Here is a 17,636-nt window from a genome sequence, read left to right as displayed (position 1 = left end):
TTACAGCTGAAAACATGACATTTGATTTGCACTCCTTTGGGGTTTAGTGCATTGTTGCTGCCATAGATCTACTGTAGTTTCAAACAATAACATTTGGAACTTCAACTTGATCATATAACTTGGGTTTGAAATCAATGACAGAAGTGTAAACGTTGATCTGACTTGTGTGGACTAGAAATGGGATTTATTGAGCCGGATCTGGAGGACCCGTTCCTTTCAAAGAGCCGTTCAAAAGAATGGCTCGTTATCACAGTTCTTTTTTTTCTTTTTTTTAATCAAATAAACAATTACTGGTTGGAGTGATAAGATAATGTGGATCACAATAATTTAAATGTACATAATACATTTTAGTCAATAAGTGAAAATTATTCTGAAATATTGACTATAATTTTATTTTTGTTGTGTCTTTATTGTAAACTTTCCTTAAAGTGGTGCCATATCCCAATGCTTTGATCGTGGCATAACCATTTAGAATTTTCACTCACTGAAAAAAATATGTAGCACGAGAGCATTTTAACAATACAGATAAAAAATACATAAGTAAAAGGTGAGAATTTTTTTTTATATGTATATAAAGAGAATAAAACTAGAATAAAAATTCGGACACAATAAAAATGCATATACAAAACTGTACTAGCCTATCCAGGGCCTGATTTACTAAAGGTGTGCATGTTCTAAAACAAAGCTGATCTGCCGAACGTGTGCTAAGTGCTAACGTCTGTTAAGTGAGCAGAATAAGGCACGCAATCCAGTTTGCGTCTGTCTTCTTTAATATACAAAATATATGCTGATCATCAGAACGGCCACAATACTGGAAGGAGAAAATTTAAATATAATTATTTGGCACACACAGCCTGATTAACTAAACTAGAGAGTGATTGCAGCACCTAAATTAGGGTCTTTATTTAGCACATCTGAAAAGTATGTGTAAACTGACAGTGACACACACGGCTGCAGGATCACTGCTGCCGCTGCAAACACAGACAAGAATCCTCTATCATATGTGTGTGTGATCAACATATTTTGACTGACATAAATACAAATATTACACATATCGTCTATTCAGCATTCCTTTTATAATTCTATATTGCATGATGGGTGACTTATTAGGGACATGAAGACAGAAGTAGATTTTTTTTGCATTCTGATCTATAATAATCGGCTCATTCTTGGTGGCTGGCAATGCAGCTAATGGGAACAACCCATTCTGCCTCTAAATGACTTTGCAAAAAATACTTGATTTACAGTACGTTCCGTAACCTGTATAGTAACCCAGCTGTAGCTACATTGCTATTGTAAGAGCTAACACCAAGAAACTCCCTTTATAGCATATTAACAGATCGACTTGCGACGACATGCTACGGTTCAAGCCCTAAGCTAACTTTTGCTTCAACACCTGAATCGCTTTTGAGTTTGTATTACATAACACAATGCGATGACAACAATCTGTACTGACTGAAAAACATAAACAATCATATTACAGTATCTGTCAAGTATTAGCCCACATTTCATGTTTTGTTTGTACACAGCTAGCTCGACAGTGTATTTAGTTGCATGACAAGCATGATGTGCTGCATGTATCATGATCAATATTATAGTGACTCACTCGATGGGACAGCTGTCTGGTTGGTCTAGCTGGCCTGGGACTTTTTTTTTTCCAGTTGATTTTGGGTATACACTCCATTTATGTCGACATAGCTTGGCTCCAAGCGTCACATTTGCAGCGTCAAGTCACGCTGGTCCTCACTCTTTTAGCTTTCTTCTGCTCCAACGTTTCAGCCTCTCTTCTATAAGCAGCAGTTCATCCTCCGTATATTCAGCTTCAAAAAGATAAGGTTGTGAATCCTCATTTGTCCAAAAATCGTTTTCTTCCATGATTAGAACACACTTGTGTTGGTTTCCGGAAGTAGGAACACACATTTGTTGGCAGAAGTTGGAAGTGCGCTGATATGTGAACGGAAATTAATGCACTGAGGAAATAAGTTCCGGTAATGCATAAAATGACCAAAATATGGTAAATATTGAACATAATACTATGAATATGTCTGTTATTTATATTGTATATAGACTTGCAGTGTGTATATAAAACTTTGAAGTTGTTTTAGGGGGCTTTGAAGGGTACAACATTCCATTAGCCGCATTTGCATGCATTTTTTTAATCATCTTTAGAATCCTAAAAAAACCCAACATGTGTTCTTGTCTCTCATTATGATTGTGAACAATAGGCAAAATTCCCAAAAAAGTGCAGTTTCTCTATAGGGGCTGATTAAACCAAAATCAATAGATGTGTTTTGATGTCCTTAGTGTTTTTTAATGGTGTTCGTTTTTTCACATAGAACATATATTATTAACATATATCCCATATTTAAAAAAAATCTTGAAGTATGCATAAATGCAGCCTCTCTCCCATGCATAAGCGCAACATCACAGCGCAAAAAATGTTTTGACATGTCATGTCAGGTCATATATTGTGTTTTGATTACTATTCTTAGTTGAGTGTTTATTTCTGTTTCAGCGCCCAATTTAGCTTCTTCCATAGTTTCCATGAGCACTGATTTTTTTTCACCTGCCTCTGATTAGTGGTCGGGACGCTCACCAGCTCCTGATCACTAATCAGAGAGCTATTTATACCTGCTTAATTTTACTACTCAGTCAGGCAGTATTATTTGCGCTCTCTGACATTTGGGGTTATGCTACTTCTTAAGTTTGTTTTGTTCCTTTTTTATTTTAGAATAAATTGTCATTCTTACTGATAAGCTGCCTCCTGCCGTTTCCTCCAGCATCTTGGAAACACGACCTTTGCAGACATGCGACCAAATCGTGACAAAAAAAAGGGGAAAAAAGTGGTTTCAATGTAGATGAGTCTGACTGCTTCTAAAATGTCCATGAAAAGTAGTACATGTCTCCTACTTGTTTGTAAACATAGCAAAATGCCACAGGTAGTAAGGTAAGCATAACATGAATATGCAGTAAATGATCAAGGGCCTCCATGGTGATGCCCCATATAGTACACGCACAAAGCTTGTTTAAATGAAGCTGTCTGCACCACTTTTCAATTGTACATGCCGTGTTAGTAGATCACACGCAACATGCCCACTTATAGTATACACAATTGTACTGTTCGCACCCGCTGTTTAGCGCGTGGTATTTGGATCTTAGTAAAGCAGGCCCCTAGTGTTTGTACGCTTGATCTACTTCAGAACAATGAACCAGAAAAGTTCATACAAATAAATAAAATACAAATAAAAACCATTAGAAATAAAGATTGTTTTTGAACAAGTGTATCCATATGCTGCTACAATTCTTTTGACTTTGACCCATTTGCTAGTCGAGTTGCCAGTCGAGTGCCACTGTATCTGCATGTGCATAAAAAACAGCCAAAAAAAAGATGGCACCCAAACGAATGGCTCTAAACTGCGCATCAGTTCTCATCGTTTACTTAAAAGAGCTGTTCAAAAGATTTGATTTGTTCGCAAACTTTACATCGATGTGAACAGACAATAAATAATATTTTTATTTATTTTTTCTTCCGATTCTGGAAGTGACCATTCCCTGTCCACCAGGCAACACACTGTCCCTTCAGGTACCCTTCATCGTGCTTGGTACACTTCAGCTCTTATGGCAATATCAAGTGTAAAACATGCCTGCTGTAAAGTGTCTTTCAATGATGCAACTTCCTTTGTCGATCATGAACAACAAGTTGTGTTAGTTGTACTAAAGGTGACATTTTGTTAAAGGTCATTTCATTGTTTGTGTGCAAAGGTCTCTTATGTCGTCCTCTCACAGGACCTCCAACTTGCACTCCCTGCTGGATAAAACATGTTTCTTCCGTGTTTCTTGCAGCAACAATCCCTGCGGAGCTGCTCTTTAAACCTCCTTTAGAGATCATTAGCCTGCTCCCAAATTAAGTTTATTGTTTCTACGCTAAACTTTCTCCACAACAGGAAGTTGAGCCAACATTTGTATGAATCTTTTATACGAAAGAATCCCTTAGGATATTGATGGAACATGTTGGAGTTTATTTGCCTCCTGTGCATACAAGCATCCATCAATAACATACAAAGAGTCAAACTATTAAAAAATATACCAAAAACAAACAAAAAGGAATACATTTGAAAATGAGATATTTTTTTCCCATAGAAAAAATACAAAGAAGTCTTTTGATAATTACTTTGTCCATGGACAGCTTCAATCTTGACTTTCCTTTTAGGATAGAAGAACATTTTCAACATTTCATTAAGTGGTAATAATAGGACCTCTGCTACAAAAGTATAAATAGGAGGAGGAGGTGTCATCTAAACTTGATCTCCTGATACTCTCGGGCTGTTCGTTCTGTGGTGTCTGCTTGGCGCCATAGCGGGACTAAAGTGGGCGTGGCCTGTGTCACAGCAGCCCGTTTCTACAATCGCCCTCTGGCACACGTTGATGGTTGTGGCGTCTTCCTGCTTTGTCTTCTGCTGCTCCATCTCTGGATCGCAATGACAATCGCATCACTTCCTGGTCAGGAGCTGGTTCTCCAGCTGCTCCAGACGGGAGCTCATTGCTGTCAGTGGATGATCCATTAAGGAAGAAACTCTTTGTGCTTTTACAAACACTGGAAAGAAAAGATCACCTGAAATATGAAGACGTGTTTTACCTCATAAATGTTCCAACATCAAGTCTGAGTAGAATTAAGTGGAAGGGTTGAGGAGGTCACGGCATGTCGGTTCCCCCTACTGCACTGGAAAACTATGTGGACCTGAGTTGGTCAGTTTGGATTTGTAACATTCCAAAGAACTTTATATGCCTGACTGCATTTGAACAACTGGTAGTGTTTGGGAGAGGAGGATTATGGACTCGGACTAGAGTCCGACTCCTTAGTTAGCATTCATCGTCTTAGCGAGCATTCGAGATGTCTTTTTGGGGTCCAACAGACGAGCGATTGTATTTAAAGGTTTTTGGGATAATTTAGTTCATCTACTGAGAATAAAATATGTGATTGTAGTGAGATAAGGATATGTTTTTGTGTGAGCTGCTCCAGGTTGCTCATGGCGGCCTGCTGGAACTCTACCAGATTTTCGCAGGCACACGGGTCTTTCACCTCGATCTCCCCCTGACTCTCCTCTGCAGGACAATGAGGAAATGAGTGAGCATAAAAGTCCGTTCTCAGACGGTCTTTGTGAACCAAATGTTGTACCTGGGCACACGTTGAGTTTTAGGTTCTCTGCGATGGTGCTGATAGCGCTGAAGTCAGTGGTATAGTAGAAATGTTTCTCCACAGGTTCTGAAGCGATCTCCCGAAGCTCGTCTTCCACAGCCTTGCCCACGCCCACAGCATACATAGTAATTCCTGCCGGGCAGCATTGCGGATACGTTTCACGATGAAACCGGGATATTTCACTGATCCATAGGTGAACTGTAACATTTTATCTTCGAGTGGCTCACCGGCTTCTTTGACCTGTTTGGCATATTCGGTGATGTCATCCTGGGAACGTCCATCCGTGAAGACCAGTCCAATTCGGGGAATGCTGCGGACAGCGGGACGAGCACCCTCCACCTCAGAGAAGCTGTTCTCCAGCATGTGTTTTAGCGCCAAGCCCGTCATGGTCCCTTTCTCCATGTATTCAACCTGTTGGCAGGCAAGCCTTCCAAAATGAAAGCCTTCTGAATTCCTTCCGGGGGTTTCCAAAGTAAAAGTTTGGGCATCCTGGTTACCTTCATAACGGCAGCTTTGATCTCATCGGCCGTGTGATACATGTTAAGGGGGAACTCTGTCCTGACGCGACTCGAATACTGGATCAGACCAACCCTGGTACCATGAGCGGACACGTCCAAAGTGTCCACAACCTAGAGGACAGCAGAGGTACTGTGTTAGATCACCAAATATTCCAGCAGTCTAAAGGTTTTTTCACACTTTAAGCCGTCAAGTTCCCACAAGACACTAAGTAAACCTTTGCGACAACGTGACCTCAAACTCACCTGGTTGACAAACTTTTTGACAAGCTCAAAGTTCTGTGGGCGAACACTCTTGGATCCATCAATCAGAAGAACCAGGTCGATGTTGGCTGTCTTACAGGCTGGAGGACACAACAAGAACGACAGCCATGTTTGTCTCCTGTTTTAAATCCAAAGTGAAACTAACAAGTCCAACTCACTGCCACAGCTCTTCCCGTCCTCCTTCAGAAGTTGACCTTCAGGACACAAACAGTAGTACGACCCTGGGGTGCTAACACACCGGTGCTCACAACCATGGTCCAGGATGTTACACATGTCCAAGTCTGCAAACACACACACATGATAAAAGATCACCTTTAAGTTCACACCAATGGACCATCAAGTCCATTAAGGCAGTGTAAATCCAGATGTGTGTATGTCAGTTCCATAAACATCATAGTGCCATCATCACACAGCGCCAATCAATCATCTTTCTACCTGGTTTATGCATTCTCCCCACTCAGGAAATGATTATTCTTTGACCACCAATCACCACACTGTACTGTGTCTTGCTCTGCCCCTTTAGTTAGTTACCCAACAGAAGGGTGCCAAGAAGTGCTGATTTTTTTCAACTTTTGATCATGTTAAAAATGTCCCAAAGTGAACTGTACATCTTGGTGGAGAAAATAGTAGAAAAAAGACTAAATATTTTCAGTGGACTGACGTTTACAAGTCTTTTTGTCCTTGTTGAGCACAAAGCCTTCGTTACAGTCGCATGTGAAGACGCCAGGCGAGCTGATGCAGATCTGCTCACAGTCATGTTTGCCCTCAGCGCACAGGTCGATGGCTGCACAACACACACACACACACACACACACAGACACACACACACATAACACGGTATCATTAAAAGTGTTAGGGTGAGAGATGGTCTACATATGATCCCCAGTTAATTACAGTGCTGACACAATCTATGCACCATTTAGCGCCGCGTTTCTTAACCATTATTGGGCCATGAACACCCCCCTTAGAGGGCCATACAAAAATATTTGTTTCTCAGCTGTGGTCCATATGGGCTGCAGCAGTACTCAGTTGTCTTACACTTTTCCACCACTTGTGGCAGTAATGCCAGTCTGGAGCTAAAGTCATAGAGAAGTTCCTTAAGTGCAAAAAATATGACTAAAGTGGTGAAGCTGTATTTTCATTCGCACTTTAATTTTATTGACAGTTCAGTTAAGAAAATTATTCATTATTAACTGAGTTTATTTATTTTAACACAACTGTATGTGAATTTGTTTTTTGGTCAGTTATTTATGAGTCCCTTCTTATGCAGTAATTTGGTTAGTACTTATTTTTCTAATCAGCCTGACCTTTATATGTTAAATAAATAATCTCCACATGGTTTCATCTCGTTCGACAATGTTGTAAACTATAAATAGGTTAGATATTTTTATTGAATATGATTAAAATCAAGAATAAGATTACTAATTTAGTGTTAATAATTGAGTGTGCTCGGGCCCTTCTGTAGTTGAAAAGTTGGGCCCTGAGGTCAAAAATATTAAAAACTCCTGATTTAGAAGGTGCGCCCGAATGCAGCTGAGATAGGCTCCAGCACACCCCGCGACCCCGAAAGGGACAAGTGGTAGAAAATGGATTGATGGATGGATTTAGAGTCTCTAATCCCTTGAAGCTGTCGTACATGTTTTTGAATTGTAGGAGGAAAGAGAAATCAAAAAGAGAACATTTCAAGTAGATTCAGAGAAGACGAGCCAACATTTAAAGCTAGACCATTCTAACTGCGAGGCAAACACTGTGACAAATATTTAAGCCAGCGTCCTTTTTCGTGTCCTTCTCTGTCTTTTTTAGCGTGTGCTTGACTGACGTGTGCATGTCTTCTTGTCTTTGTTGAGCGTGAAGCCATCATTACAGTCGCACGTGAAGACGCCAGGCGAGCTGACGCAGATCTGCTCACAGTCGTGTTTGCCTTCAGCGCATAGGTCCGTGGCTGCACAACACACACACACACACATCAAGGTCAGGGGTGTGTACGTGCGCGTATGCATGTGCTCGTGTGTGCTCACCCCGGCAGGTTCTGCCGTCGTCCAGCTTGTAGCCATCATTGCAGCGACACTGGAAGCCTTTGAGCACGCTCACACACTCGTGATCACACGTGTGATTCCCAAACGAGCAGTAGTTGATCACTGTGGGCACCAGAGTTGACATCATTAATAACAATCACACACTGACAATAACCACATTGCTGGACATGATTCTTTAGTAAGAAGTGTGTGTGTGTGTGTGTGTGTGTGTGTGTGTGTGTGTGTGTGTGTGTGTGTGTGTGTGTGTGTGTGTGTGTGTGTGTTTCTACATCAACAAGGAAAAGGACCTTCCATATGAGGACCGGTGAACAAGTTAGGACATAAATCATGGTCCCAATACGGAAAACCATTGCATCTAATAGAGAATGTCTAATTCGCACCCCTGGTGGTGAAATCTATCAAAATAAGAATTCTGTTCAGTTCAGTTTCAGTTTATTTTGAACATGCATACAATACAATGTAATGCATCACATATTTCCAGTTGTTTCATTACAGCACGTCTGAAAAGGAGTAGGAAGAAGCTGAGTTTGTTTAATCCTACCCCTTTTCATACCATAGCAATTTTATCCCATTTGGTCCCAAAAAGGAGGGATTTTTCAAATTGACTGTGTGTCGGTTTTAAAAGTGCTCCCCCTCTGGTCAACATATGAAATAACCAGTGTGTGTAAAAAATTGAAGTGCTCCCCCTATGGCCAACATATGTAATAACAAATGTGTGTAAGAATTTGAAATGCACCCGCTTTGGCCAAAATTAATTAAGAAAAAAAAAATATATATATATATATATATATATATATATATATATATATATATATATATATATTGTATATACTGTAATAACTTGAAGTAAATAATGAAGATTAAAAAACAATTACAAACAAAAAATAATAATTAACTAAAAGCTTACCTTTTTTCTATTTGCATAGTATGTATATATTATTAATGTTGTAAATACAAATCTTTATATATCTAGAAAGGGGGGTCCTAAATAGGTAGCCATTATTCGGAGGTCTCAAGAAAGTAATAAATACAAGAATGTTCATGCGTGCGTGTGCGCGCATGTGTGTGTGTGTGTGTGTGTGTGTGTGAATGCCTGTGAGACTCACATGTGCACGTCTTCTTGTCGTCGTTGAGCGTGAAGCCTTCGTTACAGTCGCACGTGAAGACGCCAGGCGAGCTGACGCAGATCTGCTCACAGTCGTGTTTGTCCTCAGCGCAGAGGTCCATGGCTGAACAACACACACGCACACACACACACACACACACACACACACAGGTAAATAAACATTGTTTAAGCCCAGAGAGCCTTCATTTCTCAGAAACTAATTGAAGACACATATAATTATTGTTCTTCTCTCTTCACCCCATCCTCACCTGTGCACATCTTCCCATCGTTGTTAAGTGTGTATCCGGGCAGACAAAGGCAGTGGTACGAACCAGGAGAACTTTCACAGATGTGCTCGCATCCATGCTCTGATTCCACACAGAGATCCAAACCTGCACCACAACAACCGTAAAATGTCAGCTGAGGATATCTTTGAATCCCACTTAATAGTGATAACAAATTGAGTCATTCAATTTGCGACATTCATTCAGCGCTGGAAATTTGCAGCAAAGTGACTGATCAGCACACTAGAACATATTTGTTTTTTGGTGGTCTCACCGCATAGTTTATCCTGAAACTGAAGTCCAAACTGATGGATTAGGTCAAAGGACTCCACCAGGAAGACGTGGTCCTCAAAGGGCGGTGACGCCATCGCCCGCAGGGAGGCCATGTCGGCTCTGGCCACACCCACTGCATATATCTCGATGCCTTTCTGTCTGGCCTCCGCCGCCACCTCGGCCACGCGGTCCTGTGGACGGCCGTCCGTCACGATGACGGCCACATTGGCGACCTGTAGAAACATGTGGGAGTGAGGAGGCTCGTCAGTGATCTGTTAAGTCTCCGCCAAGAAGGACTTGTTCTCCTCAGGGGGAAGTAAATAGCATCACATCTCCGAGGGAAACTATATGTTTACAATCCTAAGAGAAAATGAGTTTGTTTTGTTTATCTTCATTAATCTACCTTGGGCCTGTCTCCCTCCTGAGCGATGAATGCGTTGTTCATGATGTAACGGATGGCGAGGCCTGTCATGGTGCCTTGAGCAAGCGGGACGATCCCATTGATGGCATCCACCATGTTGGCCAGTGTGCTATGGCTGTTCAAGGAGAACTCACTGCGGACCTTAAAAGACAAAGATGTTCTTGTTTATGTCTTCGAAAGTCCAAGAACAATCTTGGAGGAACTGCCGGTACCTGACTGGAATACTGGACCACTCCCACTCTGGTGGCATTTGGACCGATGTCCAGAGTGTTCAAGATGTCAATCATAAACTTCCTCATGGTCTCGAACTCATGCGGGCGGACGCTTCGGGAGCTGTCGATGAGGAAGACCAGGTCCACCGGGCCAGACTTGCACTTCTGCTCCAGACCTGCCAAAGATATGTGTTTGAATGTAGCCACAGCGCCCCCTAGTGCTTACACTGAGGTCCTCCGGAGGACTGTGTCACAGAGCCATACAGGAAGTATCCTGCATGTGAATTGGAGAGTGTTCAGAGGATTCTGGATTTGGAAGTTTTTCCCAGAACAAAAAATGCTGCCTTTGCTGGGAAAACAATCACATTTTTCTCCTGGACTCCAATAAGGCACCTGCTTTTCTCTTCAGCCTTTATGAGGTCTTTCAAGGATGCCGTAGTGAAAGATCATTGCAGCCTTTTTATGGCCTCTGGAATTGAACCAAACTACCAGGAATGTTTTCTCCACACCAGGTGTGAAGAAATGTTTTCTTTTTAATGCAAACAATAAGTAAGCTATATGCTAAAGTCCCTGGGATGTCTGTTGTGTCCGTAGACTGACCTGCTTTGGGCCTGGCGACGGCGAGGGTGGCCATGTTGAGCAGCACGAAGGCGAGCGCTCCCCCTAGACGTGTGGTCTTCATCGCTCACAATAAACCTGGATGACAAGACAAATATTGGAAGACAAAACGCTCATAATTTATTAACACTACTTTGTGTTAGTATGCAGTCGTCATTTGATGGTACACTTTGTACTCACTAGTTGTCGGAAAAATGTTCTCCGAGTCTGGATCAGAACCAATGTGCTGTTGCGAAGGAGAGATTAGAGGCCGTGGGTGAATTCCAGCATGTTTGTCAGGTTATAATAACAGCGATGGTGAAGTGTGTTCTAGAGGGGCATTCCAGCCCCGCCTAGTAGTAAAAAAGCCCCAAAACACCTGGAAGACGGTGCAGAATGGATCCTGCTAATGGGAGGTCTTCATCTGCGTCTTGGCTGGCTTTTGAGTGCATAAACCCGAGGTCATGATCTGGTCTGATTGTCCCTTGTCCTTCCCTTTTATTTCCTGCCGGGCCCTTCAGACTGTCAAATGAGATTCTGGCAAACTGATTCTGCTCAACGCTGACGACCAGCACAGAATCTAGAGTCCGGATGGGACATTAAGTAGATCATGTCTTCAATTTGAAACTAGACCCAATTCATGACAACATAGCAGTCCTAGTCCGAAGACCATTAACATCAGAAGTTTGTGAAGTTATTTTCATGTGTACAGTCAGTCAGACAGACAAAAGTATTGGGACAGCTACAGGATGCGATAAGTCTGCTAAAACAGCTTCCACTGGATTATTGGAGGGTGTACCTTTTGTGAGGTCAGAGGTTACCTGCTGGCTCTGAGATCCCATTTCTATTGAGATTATTTCAAGGACTAGCATGAGTGTGTGAAGCACAAAGAGGCCTTAGAACGCCCCCCACCTCCCTTCTCCCTTAAAACCCCTTTCCTGTCGTCCCCCCTCGCCAATGTGCTACCATCCTGCTAAGCACACACACACACACACACACACACACACACACACACACAGTGGTACAGTTATCCACAAAGAGAAGCTTTCAGGTGGTCTCTTGTGATTGGCTGCTTGGAAAAGAGACTAATGTAAATAATGGGTCATTTATAATTAGCACACAAATCTTTTAATTTAAAGTTGACTGCAGAATGAAATTGAAAAAAAAACAATTTCATAAAAAGCCAAAAGCTTAAACAGAGGTCAGAGGTCAGAAAGGTTTGTTGACATTGGCACAAGTGCGAAACGAGACAGCGTCTGTTTCACATCCGGGCGCTACAAACAAACCTTAGCATTCATCCTTACCGTCGCCACGGTAACAGCTCCTCTCGACTTTCTACCTGACGGAGCGCGCGACAAAACGAAGCGGCGTGGCTCCCACGCGGGAGAACAGGAAGCAGGAATGTCTGGCAGAGAGCACAGAGAAGCACACGCTAACTCCTTCTACAGACGTGAACCTGACATGACCCCCGCAGCGTCTGCAGGACACATCACCGCCGACAGCAAGTTGGATTTTACTCTATTTATGATCATCTTTATATTTATACACTTTTTTTACCCTCCTTTTTATTGGTGTATTGCAACCACTCCAGTGAGTCTCTCTCCTTTCGCTAAGTAGTTGAGATAGCAAGGATTAAGGCTGGTAAGTAATGGTATAGAAATAGTTGGAGGTGCTACCCTTAAGTCCCGCCTTAGAACTTATATAGACACCGTTTAAGGCTAACATTTTTCTGCTCTGTCCCCTCCGGATCATTTCTGGAGCGGTACCAGTCTGGATGAGGTGCTTGCTAGCTGATCGAATTGGTGGCTGTACCACTCTTCCATGCACAACTGGAGCTATTAGTATCTGTTTGCTTCACGATGGACTGAACTCTCACATTATCTATGAATTTAACATTTCAATACCCACTTTACATCCACTGCGGCCGATCAGCCCACATCTGTGGTCCCTTCTCAAGGGTTCTTCTTTTTCCATGTTTGGGGTCTTTTGAGTTTTTCCTTGCCCGAATGTTGGTTTAGACCAGGGGATGTCATTGTGAGTCGGTTAAGGCCTTTGGGACACTTGGTATTAAGTGCTATATAAATACATTTAGATCGAGTGATTGATTGATTGATGTACCTAGTACTGTGCACTCACCATTTTGACAGTTTTAAGTGCAACATAAGTGCACTTGTCGAAAGTAACACAAAGCACTAAAGCCAATGATGAATGTCTTGTAATCTCACTTTGTTTCTAGAGATGCACTGGTGGGTACGTAAAAACGCAACATGGTGCACTATTAATAATGCGTAATATAGTCGACCTTTCTGCATGGCTTCACATTGATTGCCGTTGTTCGATTCCAGCCTGCTGTTACGTCTTTGTTCCTGTTTGTTTTGGTTGGTGATCTTATGACCGTAACCATGACAGCGCCCCCCCAAGAGCTCATTTCCTGCTTTCCTCCAACAGGCCAACTTGTTTAGGATTAATTACCTTTTTGTTGACGAGGACCCCAGCAACGCAACGCAAAGAAGTCCCTGCATCCCGATGACGCAGACTATTGTGGCATGTTGGACGATCAACGCCGTCAAAAAGTTTTCTCAAGTAAACATGACTACTAACCGCAGCTCAAAGACTATTGGCACTGCTTCTCACTGGTCTGGGTTGAGTTTGAGGAGACGGAACGTCGTGAGAAAGTAACAGGTGATTATCTCTGTTTGCTCTGGCTGCACACACACACTTGCCATGGGCCAAGTTAATGAACGACTGTTAGACCAGAACTAACCCACCCTGACAGTCGGGCCGAGCGTCACGTGCACACGGCAAACAAGGCTGAGAAGAAGTGGACCATCTTGACAGCAAGCAGCAGGACGCGTTCTTACAGCTGGCAGATCCACAGCGGGAATCTGCAGGTTCTGATTGTGGTCCTGCGTTGCTGCCCGTCATCATGTGGCCGCTGATTTTGGACCCTCTCAACCAGACGTACTAATTTATGCAGAGTGTGCGCACCATGATGGACGAGCTGGACGTCGTAGAGGACGGACACAGAGGTAGGATCAAGACCAGAGCTTTCTGCACCCCCCTCACTCGCCACGACCCCTGACCTCTTATAGTCATAACTCCACGCTGGGGACAACAAAGCTAATCACCTGTCATAACCGCTGGTCAGCAACAGTTATGCCCTCCATGTGACAGGGGAGGAAACAGCGGACTGGCTAACGTACCGTATTTTCCGGACCATAGGGTGCACCAGATTATAGAGCGCATTAAAGGGGTCATATTATTATTATTTTTTTCTAAATTGAAAACACTTCCTTGTGGTGTACATAACATGTAATGGTGGTTCTTTGGTCAAAATGTTGCATAGATTATGTTTTACAGATCATCTTCAAGCCGCTTTCTGACAGTCTCTTCAGGATGCGCCATTTTGTGGGCGGTCTTATTTACGTGGCTCACCTTTGGCAGCGTCTTTTCTCCGTCATCTTTGTTGTAGCGGCGTAGCGTGCAAGGACGGGAGTGGAAGAAGTGAAATATAATATGGAGCTAACTGTTTTAATGACATTCAGACTTTACTTAAATCAATAACGGAGCACCATCTCCCCATCCGTGGCTCACTAGTGCAATAACAATGCCGGAAATGTGTCCTGTGAAAAACTGTCCGACCGGAGTTCTCTAATAACTAAAGTTCCTTAGGTGAATAATGTAAAAAAAATGTGCGCTTTCATGGCGAGTTTACTGACAGATATAAGTAAGAACTTTACACTACTTTATATTAGAAATGGCAACAGTCGAGGATGAATGTCCCATAACAAGAAGATAGAGAAAAAGAAGAAGCTTATCGACTACGGTGTCGGCACGGACTACAAAGGCGGACTCACGCAATTTTTCAGGACTTATCCAGATTCCAAATACACATCAACAGGTACCAGAAGGTAAGAAAAGTTGCTTTTGCATAATATTGCGAAACAAAACGCCAGGTAATATGTCTTACCTTATTATACACACACCATAATAATATTCGAATGTTTAAGCACAGTACAATCCATCAAGCGGTGCGGCTTCATAGCTTACCAAAGTCGTACTAAAACATTTTGATAGATTTTTGCGCGCCGTGTGTAATGTTCTATATTTTCAATGGAACATATACAATTTTGGTGTTGTTTACTTGAGTCATATTGCAGTCCACATGTATCTCTTATGTGTGACTGCCATCATAGTGCAGTGTACACGTATCTCTTAAGTGTGACTGCCATCACACTTATCATTTCACCATGTACCAAATAAAATAGCTTCGAGATTGGTAAGCACAACCAAAATGATTCCGTACATTAGGCGCAGCGGGTTATAAGGCGCACTGTCAAGTTTTGAGAAAATTAAAGGATTTTAAGTGCGCCTTATAGTCCAAAAAATACGGTATATGCATTATCTGGGGGACAAACACAATCCGAAGCAAAAGACGTCATTACGGACAAGAAGCAGAAAACCGTAGCAAAGGACATTTCGTTTCGTTTTGCCGTTTGAATGACAGCTACACCTTAAGACAAAGACACACTTGTTAGGCTCGACAGTGAGTGAAACCAGATGTCTGTCTGCTACTTCAAACACAGGAAGTGAGCCTTCACTGAGGCTCTGTCTCTCATGTCTCACACTATCTTGCCTCATGTCTACCTGTCTCACTGCCAGACGACATGATTGACGTCTGGTAAGGTGCATACCTACTGAGGCGCTGACATTGTGCTCGACCCATACAGGATAATAATAATAACTGGGATTTATATAGCGCTTTTCTAAGTACCCAAAGTCGCTTTACATGTGGAACCCATCATTCATTCACACCTGGTGGTGGTAAGCTACTTTCATAGCCACAGCTGCCCTGGGGTAGACTGACAGAAGCGTGGCTGCAATTTGCGCCAACGCCCCCTCCGATTCAGTTCACCGGTGTGAGTGGCACCGGGGGCAAAGGGTGAAGTGTCCCGCCCAAGGACACAACGGCAGCGATTTTTGGATGGTAAGAGGCGGGGAGCGAACCTGCAACCCTCAGGTTTCTGGCACGGTTGCTCTACCCACTACGCCATGCCGCCCCTGATGTTCATTACGAGGATAACAACAATAGAAATAGAATCGAACCAATACATTTATGTCTTTAAATACTTTTTGAACCCATTTAATTTTGTGGGGATAAAACTGAAAACCATTTGGGCCCTTACCTTTGTTTATAAGTCCATGCACCTATCCTTCTCCATGAAGCCCTTGTTACTTTGTAAAAATCCTCCTTATTTTATTCTAGTTTTGTGTGAATTGATATTGACATTGATATTGTTTTGCACTAAGTTCCCGCTCACCGTAGCTGTGCTTTGTTGCAGAAAGATGCGACAAGCACCTGCCGGATCTCGTACACCTCTGCCTTTTCACAGTGGCACTGCGCTCCTCTCCAAATGATTTGTCTGTATTTTATTGTCCGATTAGCAAGAATAAGATGTCACACTTACAATGAATACTAGTGATGGGTCAAATGATACTGAAACATCGATGCCTTTTGAAACACAAGGAGTCATACTGCGTCCCTCGAAGCCTCGATGTGTGTGTCACGAGTGACAGCCTGTACTTAATAACGTCAGGGGACTAAATAATTTAAGATAAATGGAACTAAGAAAAAGAAAAACAATTACCAAGTGTGGAATCATTTTGATCTTATAGAGCCAAATTCTTATTGTCTCGTTTGCTATATGTGTTGTGCTTTTTGTATTATTTTCTGGGCAAATATTTGTTAGGATAAATAAAAATAGTTGCTAATTATTCATTTTGTTTGCAGGTCAAATGAAGTGACTTCTTTAATCCATCAGATGGCGGATGACCATTATGACACACTAACACAGTATCCGTGTCAATACAGCTAGTGAGTGTGCCGTACACTCACTGACGCGTCATTTACACGTCTTAAATACAATAAAAAAAAGATTGTACAAAGTCATATTGTTAATGTTTCTGCACACATTATATTGGCGACATGCTGACAGAAACGACCACTAATCAGAAAGGAACAGCTCCCCCGCAGCCTCATCGGAGGTTTCTAACGAGTGCACTTAGCGCCAAGCGCAGTGTACTTGGAAGGTTTTCTCGCTCACGCACCAAGCATAGAGAAATGAGCCTCATTATGCAAATTCAGCATGTTTTAAAGAAATGTTCAAAATGATTGTAATCATACAAAAACATTTATAACACAGTTCAATGAACAAATATAAATAATTATTTTACGTTATTTGTTTTTTACATTTCTGTGACCGCACACAGCTGGAGGACATTAAAGGTCCACTTGGTGATCAGTTCCGCATCTTTTGTGTTGGACAGAGGCGGGCACCTCCATGTGACCTTGTGAACCCAACAGTCTAAGTTTAGCCATTAAATGCACATGCAGTAAAGTGATGAAAGTTGGACTAAGATGAATGACAATTCTCGTATTTATAGAACATCTTCATGAGATCATGAGCTCAGAAAATCATCAAGAAATATTAACATGCTCACTAAATGTGTCTTTCCAGAAGCTTCCAGGCAGCAGGTCGCCTGCTTCCAGCCCGGTTCTACTGACCCAATAACTCACCTGCTGGATGGACACGTCGAGTGGGACAGGTGAGATGCTGGGAAATGTCCTGCTACACACACACACACACACGCACACACACACACACACACACACACACACACAGGTTCTCAGTGAGGATGGTTGGATGTATCCAAGCTGCTCAGCTTGTGTGC

General features: G+C 42.4%; 3 protein-coding genes across 12 annotated transcripts in view; 1 reads left to right on the top strand and 2 right to left on the bottom strand.

Moving 5' to 3' along the window:
* LOC133578115 (odorant receptor 131-2-like) overlaps positions 1 to 4,466 on the bottom strand; it is a 17,628-nt gene extending 13,162 nt beyond the window's left edge. The window contains exon 1 of the mRNA XM_061932293.1: positions 4,317 to 4,466. Within this exon, the coding sequence (XP_061788277.1) occupies positions 4,317 to 4,466 (150 nt within the window). The remainder of the gene's footprint in view (positions 1 to 4,316) is intronic.
* Positions 1 to 17,636, top strand: part of rbpjl (recombination signal binding protein for immunoglobulin kappa J region-like) — an 87,064-nt gene that overhangs the window by 41,741 nt on the left and 27,687 nt on the right. Inside the window, exons 1-3 of one of the 7 annotated variants that reach the window (XM_061932878.1) lie at positions 12,238 to 12,409; positions 13,353 to 13,933; positions 17,423 to 17,510. In XM_061932878.1, the coding sequence (XP_061788862.1) occupies positions 13,876 to 13,933; positions 17,423 to 17,510 (146 nt within the window). In that variant the 5' untranslated portion in view covers positions 12,238 to 12,409; positions 13,353 to 13,875. Of the gene's footprint in view, positions 1 to 12,237; positions 12,410 to 12,792; positions 13,934 to 16,754; positions 16,780 to 17,422; positions 17,511 to 17,636 lie in introns of those variants that run through there. The other 6 variants (XM_061932882.1, XM_061932879.1, XM_061932877.1 and 3 more) reach the window with 6 other exon arrangements.
* Positions 4,011 to 17,636, bottom strand: matn4 (matrilin 4). 4 transcript variants are annotated; one of them, XM_061932874.1, is made up of 18 exons: positions 17,482 to 17,636; positions 11,106 to 11,151; positions 10,908 to 11,003; positions 10,308 to 10,483; positions 10,078 to 10,236; positions 9,676 to 9,907; positions 9,387 to 9,509; positions 9,119 to 9,241; positions 7,995 to 8,114; positions 7,796 to 7,918; positions 6,638 to 6,760; positions 6,135 to 6,257; positions 5,959 to 6,056; positions 5,695 to 5,826; positions 5,425 to 5,608; positions 5,177 to 5,329; positions 5,001 to 5,103; positions 4,011 to 4,551 (listed from the first exon to the last, which is right to left on the bottom strand). In XM_061932874.1, the coding sequence occupies exons 3-18, from the start codon at positions 10,987 to 10,989 to the stop codon at positions 4,491 to 4,493; spliced, it is 2,115 nt and encodes a 704-aa protein (XP_061788858.1). In that variant the 5' UTR covers positions 10,990 to 11,003; positions 11,106 to 11,151; positions 17,482 to 17,636; the 3' UTR covers positions 4,011 to 4,490. The 4 variants fall into 4 exon arrangements, with proteins under 4 accessions (XP_061788858.1, XP_061788857.1, XP_061788859.1 ...); XM_061932873.1 differs by lacking the exon at positions 17,482 to 17,636 and adding an exon at positions 13,377 to 13,660; XM_061932875.1 differs by lacking the exon at positions 17,482 to 17,636 and adding an exon at positions 12,209 to 12,223.

The sequence above is a fragment of the Nerophis lumbriciformis genome, linkage group LG38, assembly GCF_033978685.3.
Source record: "Nerophis lumbriciformis linkage group LG38, RoL_Nlum_v2.1, whole genome shotgun sequence".
In the NCBI taxonomy this organism is placed as follows: Eukaryota; Metazoa; Chordata; class Actinopteri; order Syngnathiformes; family Syngnathidae; genus Nerophis; species Nerophis lumbriciformis.
This window is presented reverse-complemented; position numbering and strand designations above follow the sequence as displayed.

Coding starts and splice junctions, on each gene's coding strand:
- matn4 (XM_061932874.1), bottom strand. CDS start 10,989: ATGAAGACCACACGTCTAGGGGGAGCGCTCGCCTTCGTGCTGCTCAAC. Junction 6,761..7,795: donor AGACAAGAAGACATGCACAC/GTCAGTCAAGCA, acceptor TGTGTTGTGCAG/CCATCGACCTGTGCGCTGAG. Junction 5,104..5,176: donor AAAACTCAACGTGTGCCCAG/GTACAACATTTG, acceptor ATTGTCCTGCAG/AGGAGAGTCAGGGGGAGATC.